The sequence below is a fragment of the Anopheles aquasalis genome, chromosome 3 (genome assembly GCF_943734665.1).
Source record: "Anopheles aquasalis chromosome 3, idAnoAquaMG_Q_19, whole genome shotgun sequence".
NCBI classification, from domain to species: Eukaryota; Metazoa; Arthropoda; class Insecta; order Diptera; family Culicidae; genus Anopheles; species Anopheles aquasalis.
Window position 1 is genome coordinate 5,177,501 of NC_064878.1, and position 10,000 is coordinate 5,187,500.

The 10,000-nt window shown below is 47.7% G+C and overlaps 7 protein-coding genes across 7 annotated transcripts in view; 6 read left to right on the forward strand and 1 right to left on the reverse strand.

The window, feature by feature from the left end:
- The window catches only part of LOC126578626 (centrosomal protein of 135 kDa), a 29,146-nt gene that overhangs the window by 16,963 nt on the left and 2,183 nt on the right, over nucleotides 1–10,000 (reverse strand). The window contains exon 4 of the mRNA XM_050241399.1: nucleotides 1–789. This exon is cut by the window's left edge and continues 711 nt beyond it. Coding sequence (XP_050097356.1) covers nucleotides 1–789 — 789 coding nt within the window. The remainder of the gene's footprint in view (nucleotides 790–10,000) is intronic.
- Nucleotides 1,099–2,447, forward strand: LOC126578631 (luciferin sulfotransferase-like). The gene is made up of 5 exons (XM_050241406.1): nucleotides 1,099–1,464; nucleotides 1,538–1,886; nucleotides 1,961–2,066; nucleotides 2,137–2,215; nucleotides 2,290–2,447. The coding sequence occupies exons 1-5, from the start codon at nucleotides 1,130–1,132 to the stop codon at nucleotides 2,408–2,410; spliced, it is 990 nt and encodes a 329-aa protein (XP_050097363.1). The 5' UTR covers nucleotides 1,099–1,129; the 3' UTR covers nucleotides 2,411–2,447.
- Nucleotides 2,683–4,038, forward strand: LOC126578632 (luciferin sulfotransferase-like). The gene is made up of 5 exons (XM_050241407.1): nucleotides 2,683–3,080; nucleotides 3,142–3,490; nucleotides 3,559–3,664; nucleotides 3,733–3,808; nucleotides 3,888–4,038. The coding sequence occupies exons 1-5, from the start codon at nucleotides 2,746–2,748 to the stop codon at nucleotides 4,006–4,008; spliced, it is 987 nt and encodes a 328-aa protein (XP_050097364.1). The 5' UTR covers nucleotides 2,683–2,745; the 3' UTR covers nucleotides 4,009–4,038.
- Nucleotides 4,218–5,528, forward strand: LOC126578630 (luciferin sulfotransferase-like). The gene is made up of 2 exons (XM_050241405.1): nucleotides 4,218–4,620; nucleotides 4,684–5,528. The coding sequence occupies exons 1-2, from the start codon at nucleotides 4,283–4,285 to the stop codon at nucleotides 5,351–5,353; spliced, it is 1,008 nt and encodes a 335-aa protein (XP_050097362.1). The 5' UTR covers nucleotides 4,218–4,282; the 3' UTR covers nucleotides 5,354–5,528.
- LOC126578634 (luciferin sulfotransferase-like) lies at nucleotides 5,895–7,216 on the forward strand. Its single transcript, XM_050241409.1, has 5 exons — nucleotides 5,895–6,219; nucleotides 6,280–6,628; nucleotides 6,704–6,809; nucleotides 6,873–6,948; nucleotides 7,024–7,216. The coding sequence occupies exons 1-5, from the start codon at nucleotides 5,906–5,908 to the stop codon at nucleotides 7,142–7,144; spliced, it is 966 nt and encodes a 321-aa protein (XP_050097366.1). The 5' UTR covers nucleotides 5,895–5,905; the 3' UTR covers nucleotides 7,145–7,216.
- Nucleotides 7,432–8,846, forward strand: LOC126578629 (sulfotransferase 1A3-like). The gene is made up of 5 exons (XM_050241403.1): nucleotides 7,432–7,857; nucleotides 7,933–8,281; nucleotides 8,355–8,460; nucleotides 8,526–8,604; nucleotides 8,671–8,846. The coding sequence occupies exons 1-5, from the start codon at nucleotides 7,439–7,441 to the stop codon at nucleotides 8,792–8,794; spliced, it is 1,077 nt and encodes a 358-aa protein (XP_050097360.1). The 5' UTR covers nucleotides 7,432–7,438; the 3' UTR covers nucleotides 8,795–8,846.
- LOC126578633 (luciferin sulfotransferase-like) overlaps nucleotides 9,369–10,000 on the forward strand; it is a 1,274-nt gene continuing 642 nt past the window's right edge. Inside the window, exons 1-2 of the mRNA XM_050241408.1 lie at nucleotides 9,369–9,725; nucleotides 9,812–10,000. The exon at nucleotides 9,812–10,000 is cut by the window's right edge and continues 272 nt beyond it. Of these exons, the coding sequence (XP_050097365.1) occupies nucleotides 9,418–9,725; nucleotides 9,812–10,000 (497 nt within the window). The 5' untranslated portion in view covers nucleotides 9,369–9,417. The remainder of the gene's footprint in view (nucleotides 9,726–9,811) is intronic.

The window sequence follows — 10,000 nt, forward strand, 5'->3', positions numbered from 1 at the left end:
CAGTAGGCGCTGCTGTCGCTCCGACTCGGAATTGTAGCGGTCACGTTCCTCTTTCACCTTCCGCAGCTTCATCTCTAGGTCCTCGCACTGATCCTTGAGCGAGCGTAGCTCCGCTTGGCTCTCAATGTCAGTCACCACGTTTGTTCGAGATTGGGTAGCTTCCAGGATGGAGTACTTTTGCTTCAGTTTCGTGTATTTGGCTTTCACCTTTTCGTGATCGCTTCTAAGGCTATGCTCACGATCCTTCAGCTCGTTCAACTGTTTGTAAAGCTGACGCTTTTCCTCCGTCGCCTGTTTCAGTGCATTGTGCAGTGCCGTGTCTAGAGGGGCAACACTGGGACACGAAGAGGAAGTGGTAGAACTGTCAGTTTGCAGCTGTACCCTGCTCGTTCCTGAACACAATTCTAGCAATGATTCTAGCTCCTTCACCCGCATCTGCCACTGTTGCAATTTCGCTTGCAAATCCGAGTTTTGCCGGCTTTGCTCGAGGATGTTTAGATTCGCTTCCGATTCCACCTTCAGCGCGACGTTTTCCATTTCACGCAACTCCTTCTCCAGCTGTTGGTTCTTTTCCGACATTTTGCCCAGTTTCCGACTCATCCGCTCGTGCGCCGTTTGTGCTTCGTCGAGTTTTCGCTGAAGGGAAAGCTTCTCCTGCTGTAACGTGTCCACATCCTGACCAAGTACATCCACACCACGGTAGCAGCAGTCTTTTGCCAGGGCTTCCGCTGGTCGACCACCAGAAAAGAGGGCACCCAAACGTTGGATTTCTCGATCACGAAAATTAATCTAAAACAAAACGAAAAATTGATTATTATCGGTTTTATAGAAGCAACAAGTGGTGTATGCGGGGGCACATGTGATCAGCTACTATCTAATAGTGTGAGTTTTGATTATCACTCCTTACTTAGAGGCACACGCTCATCGACAATCTGTATTGCCCTCCCCATTCTAATCAGACATACTATTCAAGCGCGATCCCAACCCTGACACCCAAGGGTTTGTATAAGCCTCGCAAATATCTACAACGTGATAATTGCATTGGTGTGTCACTGCGCCCATTACATTTTGCTGCATCAATAAGCACTCGTCAGTATTTTTCAAACCGTGCTCAAGTGCAGTCATCTGAATGTTTACATACAAACCACTCACGTCGGATCTAGCGAGGGCTGTACAGGTCTCCGTCAATGGGCCACTAGTTGAGGTGCATTTGACGGACCAATCTGACCTTCCAGTGCCCGTTACACGCCAAAGGAAAGCAGCCTATACTGTGCTGAACGAAAGTTACAAGAACTATGCGGAACGAATACGAAACCTCACCGTCTACGCGGACGATCTGTGGGTTATTACGGCTCCAAAGTGCGGTACCACGTGGACCCAGGAAATGATGTGGTTATTGGATCATAATCTCGATTACCAGCGCGCGATCGACGTGAATCTACTTCACCGAACTAACTTCCTCGAGTAAGCCAGACCAGTGAAGTATTAGGAGTGTCACATTTTTTTTTTAATTCTAAAAGAGATATCCTGCTCCTAGATTCTCCACTTTAGTGCCATCATTCGAACAGGACACTATTGAGCTGGTAGAGCGTATGGAACGGCCAAGGCACATCAAAAGTCATCTCCCGATGGCACTGCTGCCCAAGCAGCTGTGGACTGTGCGGCCCCGGATCGTTTACTGTGCGCGCAACCCGAAAGACATGGTTACGAGCTTCTACCATCACTATCAGCATCTGCACGGTTACCATGGATCCAGGGAAACATTTTTTGACGCCATCCTGCAGGATCTCGTCATGTTTCAACCACAGATCGCGCACACATTAGACTTTTGGAGCATACGCAACGAGCCCAACGTGCTGTTTCTGCATTTCGAACAGATGAAACGGGTGCGACTAGATGCTTAATACGTTTGAATGCAGTACTGTGCAATTGTTTTATTCTAATGTTTTCATCCAAACAGAATATGTACTCGGTACTTAAGGAAGCGTCCGCATTTCTAGGAAAATCCTACACCAGCGAACAGCTCCAATCATTAGAGAAACATCTCTCATTCGATGTGATGAAAGGTAAGCATCGTCAACGAACAGCCTAAGCGCAACTATGTCGCTTTAATTCCCTTGTTTGGATTTTGTCTAGATAACAATTTCGCCAACCACAGTGAATTGCTACGTATGATGAAGAGCATCCCTGGTGTGAATGTGGACAAAGGCTTCCAGTAAGTACACATGGATCAGTGAAGAGCGTTAGATGCGGTGATACGCGTGTCATCCAACTGTTTCCAACCAACAGATTCATGCGAAAAGGCCAGGTTGGATCCCATCGCGAAGAACTGGACCCCGAGTACATCACCAGGTTGACGACTTACATTGAAAATGGTTTGAAAGGGAGTGCTTTTCAATTTATGGAATAAAACGAAAAAAACCATGCAGCATGCATTTGAATGATAACCCCCGGAAGCACCCAAAGTGTTATGCGACTTCACGACTACATAGATGATTCCGAACGGTCGCTTACCATTGCCACGGTCAAGGTCATTGCCGAAAACTCGCATCTTTGCTTGCACGTATTTGTGATTGTGCCTGTCCGTCAGCAGGTTTGCCAGTTTAACACACATTGGTCTCCGGAAAGTCACAGCTTACCAGTTGTGTTGTGTGGTTGCCTTCACGGATCCGTTATTGATCATCGTGCTAATCAAAACATTCATTCAAACTGTTTCGCGTTGATTGTGAATCGTGTTTTGCAAAGATGTTTACAAGCAAACCCATGGACTCTCCCATCGCTAAAGCCGTACTGGCCCCAATGCATGGACCAACGATCGAGATTCATCTCAACGACCATAGCGAGCTGCCAGCGGTTGTGACTCGTTCGCGCAAACCAACACATTGCGTCCTCACACCGCAATACATGCAATCGGCTGAGCGAATTCGCGATCTGACCGTTTACGAGGATGATGTGTGGATATTGAGCTACCCCAAGTGTGGCACAACCTGGACACAGGAGATGGTCTGGTTGGTGAGTCACGATTTGGACTATGCTACGGCTTCCGAAGTAAATCTCCTCGAACGATCCATCTTTCTTGAGTAAGAAACTACGATTCCATTCGATAACAGATGTGAAGCTACATGAGGGTCCTATTTTCAGATTCTCAGCTTTTATGCTGAACTTTCCCGGAGATACGATCAAGCAGGTGGAAGAGGCACCACGTCCGCGTCACATTCAGTGTCACTTGCCGCTGGCATTACTCCCCAAGCAAATCTGGACGATCCGCCCACGTCTGATCTACTGTGCGCGCAATCCAAAGGATGCGACGGTCAGCTTCTACCATCACTATCGTCACCTCCACGGCTATCAAGGATCGATGGAGGACTTCCTGGAGGCAATATTGGCCGATCAGGTCCTGTTTGGACCACAGATCCCGCACACACTGGACTTTTGGACCGTTCGTCACGAGATGAACATTCTTTTCATTCACTTTGAAGACATGAAGATGGTAAGTTGATTGATGGTTGTGTTGAATTCTATTTAATTGACGCCTTCGTGTTCTCTATCCCTGTCTAGGACATGAAATCAGTCCTGAGAAGAGTGTGTAAATATTTTGGAAAATCATACAGTGACGACCAGCTTTCCGAGCTAGAGCGACACCTTTCCTTCGATGTTATGAAAAGTCAGTCAGATCGTTAGCTTAACAGAGGTTAGACAACAATAAATTAACACATTCCCCTGCCATTACAGATAACAAATCAGCCAACAACTCGTGCGTTTTGGAGTTGGTGGAAGGATTGTCGGGAAAAAAGGTAGAAGACTTCCAGTAAGTATTGTTTTAATGAACGAATCATGCTAACCCATTAAGCTCAAATTTCTCTGCTGCTATTATCCCTTCTTCACAGATTCATGCGCAAAGGAAAAATTGGTTCCCATCACGACGAATTGTCCCCACAGTACGTGAGCCGATTGAATCAATACATTGAAACGCACCTTGCCGGCAGTGATTTCCGATTCAAGGAATAAAATAGAACCAAAAAACGGATTCTATTGAATTCAAACGAATAAAACTGCGTAAATATGATATTAAAAAAATTACCAACAATGTTTTTTTTCCAATGAAACTGTACGCTTGGCATCACTTCTTACCGCTTGCTGGTCTGTGGTTCCTTCACGCCAATCATGCACGTAACCGGTTTCGACAAACAGTCAGCTTCGTACCAAAAACACGATAATGAAACACCAGCGAACGGAGGCGAACACTCGCAGACCGCCTGCTCAGTAGCTCCGCTGCCTCGCAATGGCATTCACCTACAGCCCAATCGTCGATCCCGTGTTCCAGTCAACATGCCGGGAGCGGAACGAGGAAGAGTACCTCATGGCACAGTGCAACGAGTACGGCGATGTACCGATCAACCTGCCGAACTGGAAACCTGAACCCATCTGCCTAACGAAACATTTTCCTCGAGTTGCGGAATCAATCAAACGGATGGAAGTGCGGCCAGATGATGTGTGGATCGTAACGTACCCGAAAAGTGGCACCACCTGGACGCAGGAACTGGTCTGGCTCGTGTGCAATGGGCTGGACTACCAGAAGGCCCAGGATGTTTCGCTCGAAGAGCGATTCCCCTTCATCGAGTAAGTAAATCGTGCGACTGAACCGCGACGGATTCGTTTAAAAACCGTCACCATCCGTTGTAGGCTCAGTGGAATACGTGAACTACCGGCCACGATCAATCCACTGCGGGATGCCCTTGAGATGCCGTCGCCTCGCTTCATCAAATCCCATCTACCGCCAGCATTCCTACCAAACGCCCTGTGGTCCGTACAGCCAAAGATGGTGCACGTTCGCCGCAATCCAAAGTCGGTGGCCGTGTCGTACTATCATCATTCCGTGTCCCTTCACTGCTACCGCGGAACGCTCGAGAACTTTGTCCGATCGATGATGAACGAGCTTACCTTCTACTCTCCCTACCATCGGCATCTGATCGAGTACAGTGAGCTGCGCTATCCGAACATGTTGTCCCTGTGCTTCGAAGACATGAAACGGGATCTACCCACGACCATTCGGAAGGTTTGCCAGTTCTTCTGCAAGACTGAGTACTCTGAGGCGCAACTACAGCAGCTAGCCGAACATCTGTTCTTTGATAAGATGCGCGAAAATGCAGCCGTTAACAAGCGCGAGTGGGTTGAGTACAATCTGCAGCAAACGAACCGCGGTGATAAGCTGACCGATGGCAATATGCAGTTCATACGCCGGGGCGAGGTCGATGGTTGGCGGAGGGAAATGCACCACGGTTTGGTCGAGGAATTTGATGGGTGGGTCAAGCGGAACATACCACACGACAAATACTCTTATCTTTTCCAGTGAGTGAGGGGCGACTGTTACTTATGAGGCTTACGACTGTAACTTTACGGGTTGTATCAAAATTTCTTATAATTATCTTTTATCATATTGGTGTTTGTACAACAAAGCGTACGACGATGCTTTAAAAATAAATGCTTTCCAGCAAAGTCATCCTCGATCGTCGACAGCTCCTGCGGTCGTTACCTTCTGTTATCAAGCGTGCATGTTTGTAAATAAAGAAAGGTTCTCATGGTAGAACATCCTCACATTTCCTGCGGTTTGCGTTAATCTTCGTTCTCGCGTATCAGAACAGTCCGTTGAAGACCATCGCATACCACACACGCACATTCTCGTTTGTGGTCAGTTCTCTTCCGACCTCGACAAAAGTCACCACATTTCTGCGTATTGCCAGACTACACTCCATTAATCATCCCATTATCTGTCACCTTCTCTACCTAACCCTTTATCCACCAACGCAGTATCAGTTCTAAAGTGACCGTGCTGACTGATGTGAGTCAATTCATCGCAAGCCACCTTCAGTAGCACCGGCACCTACAAGCTCAAACACACTAAAAGATGTCCTTCTCCATCACTCCCATCAAGTCAGACTTGGGCACTCCCGGATATACCGCCTTCGTCGAGGTACAGCTTAACGATCTATCGGATTACCCACTAGAAACACCGCCATCCTCCGCAATCGTTTCGGCCAAGTATCAGTCCTATGCCCAGCAGGTACGAGACTTTCAGGTGTACGAAAATGACGTTTGGATCGTCACCTTTCCCAAGTGTGGCACTTCCTGGACACAGGAGATGGTCTGGCTGATCGATAACGCACTCGACTATAAAACGGCGCGCGCCATTGACATCAACACAAGATCCGTCTTTTTTGAGTAAGTAACCGGGATCTTTGCTTGCAATCAGTCAATAATAGAGCTGCTTTTTCGTCGCAGAATCGGGGTATTTGGTGATCGCATACCAGAGGATACGGTAACTGCTACGGCAAACTTGAAGCGCCCACGGCACATCAAATCGCATCTACCGTTACCGCTGCTACCACGCCAGCTGTGGACCGTGAAACCAAAAATTGTGTACGTCACACGCAACCCGAAAGATGTGGCAGTGTCCTATCTACATCATTACCGCATGATCATGGGTTATCGCGGCTCGAAGGAAGCGTTTTTCGATGGACTGCTCCAGGATCGGGTTATGTACTGTCCGCAGGTGCGCCAGACGCTCGACTTTTGGGCGCTCAAAGACCAACCGAACGTACTCTTTCTCACTTACGAGGAGATGAAGCGGGTGAGTCCGATCATGCGTTATCACGTGGCCAAAGGGCATCGATCGAGCTAACACTTACCGCTCTACCCTTCCCAGAATCTCCGTGGTGTTCTACCGCGTGTTTGCGAATTTTTCGGCAAATCTTACACCGATGATCAGCTGGATGAGCTCGCTGAACACTTATCGTTCGACCAGATGAAAAGTACGAGGAGCATTAGGAAACTAAAGATCAAATTAAATTTTCCAATCGTCGGTACCGTTTCAGAGAATCCGGCTACAAACAACGATCAGATAGTGCGCGACGCTATGAGAAGGAACGATCGTGAGGGGGAACACTTTGAGTAATGGCAGATTTAAAATGACCTCAGATAAAATCCAACATTAACCACGACTTCCAATCCAATCTCTATTCGTAGGTTTATGCGTAAAGGAATCATTGGAGACTACAAGAACGAGCTGTCGGATGACTACATTGCCAAGTTTGATCGCTTCATAGAGGAGCAGCTGGCTGGCAGTGACTTTAGATACGGTGCTTAAACGGTCTGGAACTGGAATCTCTTTTTAAATCTCTTTTAAAAAAAATAAATAAACAGTTTTATATCACACAAGCATCAAACGACTGTTCTCTCAACGTGTTTTTGATGCCATAGTCGTTGTGAATGCAACCCACAATATTCGAGATGGTGGGGAATCCGTACCAGTTCTCAAACACAAACATGCCTCCACGTGCCCTGCTGCGTGTTTCAACTCCCGATCAACGACAGCGACCAAGCAAACCGGTAGAAACCAGTCCGTGTGTGTCAGTACAAAATGATTAAGCGCACTGCACGGATGTCGCACAGCTATCTTCTCGCAGTCTTGCTGCTGCAGCAAACGATTAGCGTTGTGTACGCCCGGGGACAAACTCACAGTCTAGCCAACATGTCCGCTGCTGCCTTTACGATAACTGAAACCGATGAGCAGTCCGTGTACACCGAGCGCCGTCAAATCAAAGTGTTACTCAACGATTTGAAGGATTATCCGTTAGATCCTGCCGTGAGGCCACCGGTTTCCGTGACCATATCATCCAAGTATCGAAACTACCTCCAGCGTGTACGAGACTTTCAAGTGTTCGAGGATGATGTTTGGATTGTGACATTCCCGAAAAGTGGAACCACCTGGACGGAGGAGATGACCTGGTTGATCAATCACGATCTCGACTACGATACGGCACGGAGCATCAAGTTAAACTCGCGCTCGACATTTCTCGAGTAAGGACCATCATTATCCACCAGAAGCTTCAGAGAATCGTTTTGAAACGAGCTTCAATTAACGCTACATTACAGAATAGGCGCAATTTCGGAACTCTTTCCGATTGATACGATTGCAACCGCCGAGCGGAGCGCACGGCCGCGACAAATTAAATCACACCTTCCACTGCCCCTTCTACCACGCCAGCTGTGGACGGTGAAACCGAAGATCGTCTACGTCGCACGCAATCCAAAGGATGTGGCCATTTCGTTCTACCATCATTATCGTGTGTTTGTGAGTTACAATGGAACGAAGGAAACTTTCCTGAACGAGTTACTGGCCGATCAGGTAACCTACTGCCCTATGGTGTCCCATGTGCTTGACTTTTGGGCCCTCAAACATGAACCGAATGTACTGTTTCTCACCTACGAAACGATGAAACGGGTAAGTCATAACAGGGAAGCCAGTAATCCATGTACGATAATACATTTTACTTGTGTTTTTTCTGCATTTCAAGAACCTACGAGCTGTACTACCCGATGTGTGCCGCCACTTTAACAAGACCTACTCCGAGGCACAGCTGGACGAGCTGGCCGTTCATTTGTCGTTTGACGAGATGAAAAGTAAGTTTATGAGCACGAGAATCTGCGTGGCAAATTGATACAAAATACAATACCTAATCCACCAGAAAATCCGGCCACTAACAAGGACGACGTGGTGCGCAACGCTCTTGCCAAGGACAATCGAATCGGCGATGAACAGTTCAAGTGAGTGGCAAATGTTTGATGCGCACAAAGCATGCATCTGATCGTGAATTCTTATTCTTATTATAGATTCCTACGCAAAGGCATCGTCGGAGATTATCGCAACGAGCTACCAGAAGAGTTCAACGTCAAGTTCGATCGTTTCATTGCAGAGCAGCTCGCTGGAAGTGATTTCCGATACGAATACGATTAAGAATGACGTTCGAATAAACAGCATTTCAGTTTTGCATCAGTCTTCATCAGTACATCAAGGTCTATCAATTACACCGCCAGGGTATCAAGAAGCTAACGACCGGAGAATGGACGCATCAGCGCATCTCTGTTGCATCGTTATCTGCAGCGCGTATGTCATTCAACTCTTTGCGATCTACATTATCAGCATACGCGTCGTGCAAACAAAGACACCTCCTTCCCTGTGATGCCAGGCCATGTTTCTGCCCTACGCTGTACATAGGAAGTGCAATTCACTCTCTTCTATCCACTCGACGGGCTGTATCGGAATGCAATCCGGTTTGCACACTGCTCGGTGAGGATGTCCGCGGGCAATGTGCAGCCGGTGAACGGTGAAGAGATAGAACGCATGTCTTCGGGGCAGATAGTTCTGCGATTAAAGTCAATTGAAGCCCCCCGGTGTGGTTCTAACTGGTTGTGCAGCTCGCCATACTAGAACAAGTCGAGTTCTGGTATGGCAAGCTGTGCATATGGGGACCAAGGGAGCTGGCGCAATTGCACTTTCAGTTTGATTCAAGCAGTGGCAACTAGTGGTTCAGACGAAGACCGAGGTCACTCAGTTACAAAGAAGAGATTCTCATCAGAATGATCCAGTACGAAAAGTTCAACAACGAATACACCGATCAGATCGATTGCCCTGGAACGGAAAAGCACTATCGACTGACGGGATCGGGCGAATCGTCCACCGCCGAGTGGTGCATCATGATTGAACCATACTTACCACTGATCGATCAAATAAAGAAAATGCCCGTCTACGAGGACGATGTGTGGGTCATCACGTTTCCCAAGTGTGGAACCACGTGGACGCAGGAGATGGTTTGGTTGCTGAACAACGATCTCAACTACGATCGTGCGTCCAAGGAAACGCTCGAAGAACGTTTTCCCTTTCTCGAGTAAGTATCTGTGTGCACTGGGTTCTCTCAAATAATCCGGTAAACGGTGCCAATGCATATCGTCCACTTGTCGCACTTTGCTAAAGATTAACCGGAGCTCTGTCCCTCATCGGTGGCGATTCGGTGGGAAAAGTGCGTGATCTCAGGCGGCCACGGCACATTAAATCACACCTTCCGTTCATGCTACTGCCGGAAGCGATTCATACGGTGCGCCCGAAGGTGATTTATGTTTCACGTAATCCCAAGGATGCGGCCACTTCCTTCTTCCACCATTA

Bases quoted from the DNA above. Each gene is read 5' to 3' on its own strand.
- LOC126578631 (XM_050241406.1), top strand. From the start codon at position 1,130: ATGTTTACATACAAACCACTCACGTCGGATCTAGCGAGGGCTGTACAG. The intron at 1,465-1,537 runs GTAAGCCAGACC...TCCTGCTCCTAG, and splicing joins CACCGAACTAACTTCCTCGA to ATTCTCCACTTTAGTGCCAT. The intron at 2,067-2,136 runs GTAAGCATCGTC...GATTTTGTCTAG, and splicing joins CTCATTCGATGTGATGAAAG to ATAACAATTTCGCCAACCAC.
- LOC126578632 (XM_050241407.1), top strand. From the start codon at position 2,746: ATGTTTACAAGCAAACCCATGGACTCTCCCATCGCTAAAGCCGTACTG. The intron at 3,081-3,141 runs GTAAGAAACTAC...TCCTATTTTCAG, and splicing joins GAACGATCCATCTTTCTTGA to ATTCTCAGCTTTTATGCTGA. The intron at 3,665-3,732 runs GTCAGTCAGATC...CTGCCATTACAG, and splicing joins TTCCTTCGATGTTATGAAAA to ATAACAAATCAGCCAACAAC.
- LOC126578630 (XM_050241405.1), top strand. From the start codon at position 4,283: ATGGCATTCACCTACAGCCCAATCGTCGATCCCGTGTTCCAGTCAACA. The intron at 4,621-4,683 runs GTAAGTAAATCG...CATCCGTTGTAG, and splicing joins GAGCGATTCCCCTTCATCGA to GCTCAGTGGAATACGTGAAC.
- LOC126578634 (XM_050241409.1), top strand. From the start codon at position 5,906: ATGTCCTTCTCCATCACTCCCATCAAGTCAGACTTGGGCACTCCCGGA. The intron at 6,220-6,279 runs GTAAGTAACCGG...TTTTCGTCGCAG, and splicing joins ACAAGATCCGTCTTTTTTGA to AATCGGGGTATTTGGTGATC. The intron at 6,810-6,872 runs GTACGAGGAGCA...GTACCGTTTCAG, and splicing joins ATCGTTCGACCAGATGAAAA to AGAATCCGGCTACAAACAAC.
- LOC126578629 (XM_050241403.1), top strand. From the start codon at position 7,439: ATGTCGCACAGCTATCTTCTCGCAGTCTTGCTGCTGCAGCAAACGATT. The intron at 7,858-7,932 runs GTAAGGACCATC...GCTACATTACAG, and splicing joins TCGCGCTCGACATTTCTCGA to AATAGGCGCAATTTCGGAAC. The intron at 8,461-8,525 runs GTAAGTTTATGA...CTAATCCACCAG, and splicing joins GTCGTTTGACGAGATGAAAA to AAAATCCGGCCACTAACAAG.